We start from the raw sequence: 9,423 nt of genomic DNA on the forward strand, positions 1-9,423 counted from the left end.
TAAATGGAATGCACCTTTTTTTATTTTGAAGAACAAAATTCTTATTGTTTGTATCTGCTAGAGACTTATTCTTTTGATGTGGACGAGACTTTTGGAATAATTAGGGGGCAACAGGATTCTCTTTACCCATGGCCAAAACAAAATTGAAATAGAAAATAGGAATAGAAACTCTGCTTCCCACAACACAGCACACATATTTATATCTCTCTAGTGTATCAGAGATCTTTCCATCAGCAGACACATCACTTCATTCTGATTCTTCTAAATGTATTAAGAGAAGCAAATACAGAACTCAAGAAAGAAACGGAGGACTTTTCCTGACAATTCTGTTCATCTCAGGCCAGATAATGTGTGAGTATTGCAGATTGTATAGCATGATATTCAGTCAATCACTAATGGTCTATACTGCTTTATTCTGTAAAGGGGTCACAGGGGGCCTGAAGTACAACTGAACTACAATTTGGTAATGCCAGTTGGCCTAATCTGTCTTTGAACTGTAGGAGGAAACCGGAGTACCCGGAGAAAACCCAACAAGCACAGGGAGCTTGTCAGCATTGTTTTTGTTGAAAGGGAAGTTGAAGCATGTTCCAAAATTTCGCCTTACCTCTCCCGATATTAATGCTTCGTTAATGCCTTGGTATCGACTCATAAATGTCGTTATTGAGTTATTATTGATTTTATGCCCATTAATGGAGTCCTTGTCAGTTTTAATCACCTTCTTACCTGTCTTACCTTTCATTGTCGTGTAAACAGTGTTGTTGTTGGGTTTCAGAAAGCAAGGCAGAATCTTTACTAGCTATATGGGGACATGCAAACATGAGGAGCTTCTGGACCAACCACCTTTAAATGCTTTTTATTGTAGAAAAAAAGCCCTGCAAATACTGTACAGTACATAACTATTTTTAATAGTGACATACCTAATTTTAACATTTCATTAGGTTTGCTACAGTATAACTAACAGTAGATACATTGATCAAGACAATAACAATCTGTCTTTTAAAGGCTGTCTTTTAAAAATTCCTGTAATATGTACAGTATGTATTTAAAATGAAGCTGCCAAGAAGGACACATACTGTACTCAGTACTGTGTTGCTCTCAGGTGCTCTCATTTTGAATGATCTGCTAGGTAGTTAAGTTATGTGTTCTTCTGAAACATTTCTGTTTTTGTTGTAAACCATTTGTCTTGTGTTTCTTTAAATATTTGTCCCCTCAAAAACATATTTTACAACTCTGTAAAACTTACATTGTACATAAACGCCACCCTTAAGTAAAACGGGTTTCGAATTCACTGTATATACTGTAGCTAACACACACACACACACACACACACACACACACACACACACACACACACACACACACACACAAGGTACTACTACCAGTCAGTCAGGGAATGGCGAAGACTATCACGTGTTTCCACTGAACCACGTGATGCCAGCCGACCGCATATTTTCGAACTGTTCGCTCATGCACCATTGGGGGCGGTGTAACAGTGTTGGAGGACAGCACTATCTGCTCCTTCCGCTTGCGTGAGTTCACAGACACCCATGACTGGCCGTAGAGCTGTTATTAATGTGAGAGCGCTAAGTGCCTCCCATCCTACCCCGCTGAGAGAGCTCGACCAATCAGCTCTATAAGGGCCCTCGACTGTGCTACAGCATTACCCGGGAATCAAACTAGCAATCTCCGGATGAAAGGGCAAGTGCTTTACCACTGCGACATTTGGGGGTCAACAGCTGCCATTTTTGAGCATTCTAATTTTTTATGTCCAGCACCAAAAATAAACCCCATTTTAGACCATTTTCATTAAAACCTTGAAAACCGTATTCAAGAAACAATGAAAAAATGTCTCTGTAACCTGACAGGAGGGACATTTTTGCTACCAGGCTGTTTGTGGCCAGCAATCCATGTGGATTTCTCTATTGCAGATCATCAATCCTATTATTTAATAGTGCTTTGTAAAAGAAAAAAAATTTTGACAGGGTTGTACTCATCATACACACCCAGTTCATTTGTCCATATAGTGTCTTGTTTCACACTCAGCAGTTTCTTATTCATGGCCTTCACACAGAATCTGTACAGTGTTTTTTCTTTTATCATGTATAGGTCTGTATTAGCAGTAATATTAAAATTAAACAGTGGTCCAGTTAATTCATTTAAATCCATATTGAGACTGAGTTTGGGAAATGAATCCATTTCCTCAGGAGAGCATGATCAGCTCCTCATCGGTCAATTTCATCCACAAATTAAGTCTGTGGTAAAGCGAGTAGATCTTAGATGGAGAAAGAGAGGCTACTGCCTCTGTGTGTGATAAAAACAGGTTCCTGCAACATCAAGTATGTGTTTCATAACTCCAGTTGAGCATAACCTGTGGTTTAGTCTGGGTTTACTGCAGACTCGATGTTCAGTTTGGACCCGTGGATCAGCAGTTCTCCCAGCAGTCAGTAACAAGTTCATGCTCTAAACAGTCCTTAATAAAATAAAGGTAGACCCTTTAAGCAAATAAAAGAACAATCCATTTAAAATAGGACATCTATCTTCAAGTGTACTGTGTTTCTTAAAATGTAACTTGTTAGTGGTCTCCACAAACCATCCTCAACTTCAGTGAGGTAACACTGGACAAATTGTATTCTAAAAACTGTTAATCTAGACCTTTAAGACCTGAACCCTTTTAGGTCCTGTAGTTGGTGCATAAACATTTATAAACGTCAATGTGAAGGGCTTATGTTTGATTCTGACCACCATTAATCTGCCTTGCACTATTTTTTTTTTCAAAACTTCTTATAGGAGGTTTTTGGAGAGCAGGATAGACACTTCTCCATTGGATTACCTAACAGAATAGTTAAAAACGACCTCTAAATCTCACTCTTTTCCAGTCAGTTTCATTTAAAATATCACTGTGCATTTCTTGGATAAAACTCACATTTACAGTATGTTTTTTTTTAACCTCAGTAGTTTAGACATATAAGCCTTTTGTCTCCTATATTTAGCCCCATTTACAGTGGCAACCTTTTGGAATTTCTTGTTTTTCTGCATTAATTTGTCATAAAATGTGATCTTCATCTAAGTCAGTGGTTCTCAAACATTTTCTGTCATTCCCCACTTAAGGGGGTGGGCAAATTTTCAAGCCCCACTTGTCAACAAAATAATAACGAAATCGGCCAAGTTTACTATTTATTGAAATATCAATGTCTAAACCAATAAGATCAAATATCACCAAGTTCAAAACTGATTAAATACACATGCAACAGTTATAAAAGGCTTACATTGTCACTTATCTTTGCATAATTGACCCCATGTCTACAGAACCCGGAGGGATTAGCTGCTCAGCAGTCGTTTGTATTTTTTTTTGCACTGCACAATTCTGTATGCAACTTTGAATTTGTGCTTTGCTGTCCACTGATTCAGATTTTACCATGCGATTATCCTGCTGTCTGTATTCTGCTAGCTTTCTTTCAAAGAAGTGGAGTGGCTTATTAACGTGACGGGGTGTGTTGTCTCTAAGTGTCTTCCTATTTTGTTGGGTCTCATGCTGTCTGCTGCCAGCGGTTTAAGACACAAAACACACAGAGGTCTCTCCTCTGCCCCACCATCCCCACCATGAATCCAAGCGCAACATACAGTAGGCTTCATCATGTTTTCCTTTCGGCTGGCTTTTTGGTTGATTAGGCTGATAGTGCTGAATCACCTGCTTTTTGGTGGTCCATGTAACAAATGTATCCATTGACGTTATTATGCTCACTACATACAGTATGCTACTGACCCGGTTTGTGACGGCTGTAAAGTTAGTTTTATATTCGCATATTCGCATCTCTGGTTTTATTAGCTGCGTAAAAACCAGCAAATAAGATACCCACATATATTTCCTCTCTACATTGTCTTAAAGCTACACCAGCATTTCTCTCAATTAAGTACCTAAATTATACGTTTGAAAGCATAAACATCATTATTCGCAACAACGCAACATTGACTTGCAATCGCAAAATGCCGCAGACTAACAAAAAGCGTAGAACGATATTGATCTTCCCTTCTGTTCAGCACCTGAAGGATCAAAAAGCAACTTTGTTGCCACACTGGAAACTACAGTAGAAATGCCAGACTAGTACTGCCTGATAAAATATTCATTTTTAACAAAAATACAAAAACATCAGCATACACATTGGAATAAATGAAATTACATATACAATACGGAATGTTTCCTTATATATTGTGCAATTAACTCTGCAATTAACATGCCGACGTTCAACCGTTATTGTTGCACTATGGTTCCACTTTTTCTCTGATGTTATTTTAATTTACTTGTACTAATTATCTATTTCTTTGCGTGTGATTGTTTAGTTTCGAGTGTCCGATCTTTATTGTCAATAAAGAAAAGCATGAATTAGAATAGGTACTTTCCTATTATTTTCCACTAATTCCCTCCCGTTCATTGCACCCCACCTGTCATGTCTGTATTTCCCACTAGTGGGGCGCACCCCACACTTTGAGAACCACGGATCTAAGTCAAGAATATTGACAAATATAATGTGTCTAAAATAATAACAAAAAAAAAAATCTGATCTTTCATGTCTTTATTGAGAACAACCATAAAAACATCATCGTGCTAGTGGAAATAGAGTGTGAATACTTGAGATAATGACCTCAAAAAACTAATTAAAGTCGGGTGTTAGAATACCTGTGGTCTTGTTAGGAAATGAGTTTGGAGGTGTGAAGTAGAGCTACTTTGACTGATAAAAACCACTCATACTTTGAGTTTGCTTCATACAAAGGAAACACACTTATGTGAATCATGCTTTGCCAAAATAACTTTTAGAAGACGTATGATAAAAAAATTGTTGATTTACTTAAAGCTGGAGAGGGTTACCAAGTGATTTCAATTCACCAGTCTACAGTTAGGCAAATGGAGACGTTTAGGAACTAAGGCTACTTTACCAAAAAGTGGGCACCAAGTCAAAATGACCCAAAGACAACGAAGACTCATCAATGCCGTTAAGAAACAACCCCGAGCGACAGCCAAAGATTTGATGACATCATTGCAACTGGCTTATATCTGCTCATGAGTCTACAGTACGTAAAACATTGAACAAGTAGAGTGTCCCTGGCAAGACACCACAAAGGAAGCCACTGCTTACTAAAAAGAACACTGCTGCATGCCTGAAGTTTGTGAAAGAGCACATTGACACTCCACAGTGGTATTGGAATATCTGTATATCTTCATAAAAACATCATCCCAACCATAAAGTAAGGTGGAGGAAACATCATGATTTGGGCCTGCTTTGCTGCATCAGGGCCTGGCCAGCTTCTAGTCATAGAGGGGAAGATGAGTTCTCAAGCATATCAAAACATTCTTCAGGATAATATGACAATGACTGTACATAACTTTAAGCTCTGTAGAAGTTGGGTTATGCATCAGGAAAATGACCCAAAACACTGGAGCAAGTCCATAACAGAATGGCTTCAGAAAAACAAAATCTGCCTCTTGGAGCGGACAAATCAGAGCCCAGACCTCAACCCAATAGAGAGGCTATAGGATGACTTGCAGAGAATGTTAAAGACACATGTTAAAGACACACAAAGAATATGAAAGAGCTAAAGCAGTTCTTCCAGGAAGAATGGGCTAGTACTTCTCTTTAACGATGTGCAGGTCTGATCCAAAGCTACAGGAAGTTGTGGTTATTGTTGCCAAGGCGGGTGAATCAGTTATTAATTTTAATGATTTCACTTGCTTTGTCCACTATCATTTTGTAAGTTGAATGAGTGTGTTCAATAAAGACATAAAAGATCTGATTTCTTTGTGTTATTACAGTATTTTAGGCACATTATATTTGTCAATACCCTTGACTTAATAAAGATTAAAGATCAGATGAAAAGCATGAAATTCCAAAAGGTTTACATAATTTTTCTTGCCACCGTGTGTTGAGTGAAGAGATCTTAAAATCACTCATGATACTTACTATGAGAAAAACGTATACTTAGTAAAATGATAATAAGCTATTTCACACTGTAACTGTGCAACCATATCTTAGTTCTTGTTAGATGGTTGTCACAGCATTCATTAGTCTGAAAATTTCCTGTTTATTGAACCCTTTTTTCTGTCTCTGTCTACTGCTCATGTATGATTGTGTGTGCAACCAGTCTTATTTAAACACTCTCATGCAACCGCTCACCATAACCTCACTCCCAGCATGCATGTATGTACTCAGAGAAAGAGAGAGAGAGAGAGAGAGAAAGAGAGAGAGAGAGAGAGAGAGAGAGAGAGAGAGAGAATTTCATACCTGATTTAGATTCAGTGAAGCTGTAAAGAATCAGGACAATCACAGATAAAAACATAATTCCTGAAAGAAAGATCACCATTATTGGGTCAGTTAAATAACTGATAAATAATGTTCAACAAATTATATTAGGTGCATAAGTTACAATATTAGGGGGTCTGGTATTTTAAACAGTATAGGTTAGTAAACAATAGGTTTACTCCTGAATTAAAGATTAATTAAGATTAAAATGTTATGCAAAAAAAGTAATTATGTGCTGATTACAATATTAATATCACAGGACAGATGATTGAATGAAATAGAAGGTGTTGGTTAATTTAATTGTTATACAAAAGTGCTGTACAAATATAAACTGAATATAATTAAACTTAGCCAGTTAAAATAAACCCGTCCCTTCAGTGCTTCTTCTGAAGTTCTGCACTCGAAAATCATACTGTAGGTGACCATCGACCAGGCAAAGGCACTAAAACCTGGGTTAATGACTAATGTTCATTATTTCTCTCATGCATATGCTGTCAGCGGTCAGCGGAATGAAATTACATAAAACTGAAGGAAAAAAACAACAAAAAGACCCTAATTTACTCTCTGATTAAATGTTAATAACCTTTTACTCCCCCAACCCGCCCGGGAAAGTGTAAAGAACTTAATTTCCCATTTTGATTAAATACTTAATCCTTTATTTTTTCATCATTTTTCCCACTTCAGCACAGACAGTGAATAATAAGAAACTGAAGGCGCGAACAGTCCAGCTGACGGAGCAAAGCGAAATCTCATCCTGTTCCTCAAACTCAACACTTTCACTTTTACTTCATATTTAAGTTAATTCAGTGATATAATAATAAGTTATATAGATTGTTAAACTTAACCGCTAACACCTCCATATTAAAGATGTGATTTATGAGAATACCGACCTTAAATTACGTCTCCTGTTCACAAAATCGATCAAATATCCCACGTAACTTTTTTTCCGTCTTTCTTCCTGTTAAAGTTAACATGTCACGTGACGAAAATGCTGCATAACGACAAAATGCTATCAGTGACAGAAACCGATAGACTTGCAGTTACACCGGACGTTTCAGACAGAACACCGTCCCACAGAGGATTTAGTGGAAGTTCGTCTCCGCCTCGGTAGTACACACAAACTCAACACTTTCCCTTTCAAAACTCTTTCCAATACGATTTCGATAATAATAATGTGTGTTTTAAGGCGGATACTCACCTTAAATCAGGTCACCTGTTCACAGAAATGAACGTAAAATGAACTTCTCCGTCTTCATTTCACGTTAATGTGACGTCACTTGGCGTAATGGTAACTTACGTAGAATAACCTCAAGGTGGCAGCATTCAGCGTCAGAAACGATAGATGGGCCATTATACAGGGTGCCCCAAACATTTTGACATAATTTGAAATATGAGTATGTGAGTGATTACATGTCCGAACCAAACGAAATTAAATAGGCTTCATTTGAAAAAATATATATATTTATAAAAATTCCAACAGCATACTCAAACGGATAGAGATGTTATATCCGATTTTACAAAGCTTCACAAATGTTCAATATTATGGAACTCCAAAATGTTCAAAATTAAATAAATAAATAGGACATGATGAAATAAATCACTCTATGAATAAATAGGACACAGATACAGTATGTAATATGAGAATGATATTGTGACATAATGGAACAAATTTTGGAAAAAAAAGCTTATTATTGTGAAATATATTGCTCTCCTATATAAATTTTCTTATTATTATAAAATAATATTTCATGGTCATTATTTTTCCCAATAACAGAGATTATTGCAGAGGCATTTTATTTAATTCCTGCTGCTTTTATTTCAAAATGTAATTTTTTCAAAGTCAGTTTTTATTTTAAAATCCTGTTTTTCACGATGGCCTATTCATTTTATAATGCGACTTTTCAGCAGAATGAGTCGTTCTGTCAATCAAGAGCGATAGGGCGGAGCCAGCTGTGTGATTGGTTGCTCCTTATTCAGACGTAAGTAATAGCGCATGAAATTTCGATTTAGGTCTACTGGTGCAATACGTATTTTATGCAGTAGGTGGCAGTACAGTGTCTACCGGTAAATTATCCCTCTCTATCTGATCTGCTAAAATCAGCAGAACTGGCTGAAGTTCACACCAGTCCGCCATCTTCCGTGACTTTTGACTTAGCACACAACTTACTAGTATAAAAATATTATGCAATACAGAAATAATTGCTTTTTTTAAACATACAGTATTATTTGAAGTATCACTGAATATATATGATGGGTCAGTGGTAGCTGTTTCGCCTGCCATGCGGAAGGCCCGGGTTCGATTGATCAGTGCCGGTCCCAAGCCCGGATAAAATGGGAGGGCTGCGTCAGGAAAGTCATCCGGCGTAAAACCTGGGCCAAGTTGTAGTGCAAACTGGATATTTCGCTGTGGCGACAACTTGCTGGGAGCAGCCGAAAGACCAACAACTAGAAATATATTGGGTCATATTTGTAAAACAAAGGAAAGAACGTTAAGAAAAACAACATATAAATTCACATTTTATTTGTCACATACACAGTCATACACTGTACGATATGCAGTGAAATGCTTAGACAACTGCCCGTGACCTCAAAATAAAATACTATGAATAGAAAATAAATATGAAAAAGAAGGTAAATTTAACTAAGAAAGAATAAAATAAAATATAAAATTAAAATAAAATAACATAACTGTACAGTACAAACTATGCAATATAAGAGAAATATATGTAAAAAAATATATAGAAAAATAAGAGACAGCTGCACTGTACAGGACAAAATATACAATATAAGAAACATATATGAAAAATATAGAAAATAAGAAACAGCTGTACAATACAGAGATATAGAATTTATGGACTTTTTGTGTGGGAATGAGGTTAAATATAAATTGAGTATAAATAGAAATGTCACATATTTAAAGTGTTTAAAGTGACTTGTGCATACAGGTAACAGAACGCTTAGGGGGGGGTGCAAATATGCTTGAAAGTGACATATTTAAAGTGACGTGATAATTTAACTAATGTCCACGAATGTGTAGTTGTGCAGTGGCCACTAGTGTAAGTGAATGTCCAGAATGTCCACAGTGAGTGCAAAACCGTGTGTGTGGATGTGCAAAATGGATCAGTACTGC

General features: G+C 36.8%; 1 protein-coding gene across 4 annotated transcripts in view; it reads right to left on the minus strand.

Moving 5' to 3' along the window:
- LOC128518726 (butyrophilin subfamily 1 member A1-like) overlaps positions 1-7,355 on the minus strand; it is a 51,941-nt gene extending 44,586 nt beyond the window's left edge. For 2 of the 4 annotated variants that reach the window (XM_053491983.1, XM_053491968.1), the window contains exons 1-2: positions 7,184-7,355; positions 6,276-6,335 (exon numbers count right to left, since the gene is read on the minus strand). In XM_053491983.1, the coding sequence (XP_053347958.1) occupies positions 6,276-6,330 (55 nt within the window). In that variant the 5' untranslated portion in view covers positions 6,331-6,335; positions 7,184-7,355. The remainder of the gene's footprint in view (positions 1-6,275; positions 6,336-7,183) is intronic. The other 2 variants (XM_053491992.1, XM_053491974.1) reach the window with 1 other exon arrangement.
- Between the last annotated feature and the right edge of the window lie 2,068 nt (positions 7,356-9,423).

The sequence above is a fragment of the Clarias gariepinus genome, chromosome 1, assembly GCF_024256425.1.
Source record: "Clarias gariepinus isolate MV-2021 ecotype Netherlands chromosome 1, CGAR_prim_01v2, whole genome shotgun sequence".
NCBI lineage: Eukaryota > Metazoa > Chordata > Actinopteri > Siluriformes > Clariidae > Clarias > Clarias gariepinus.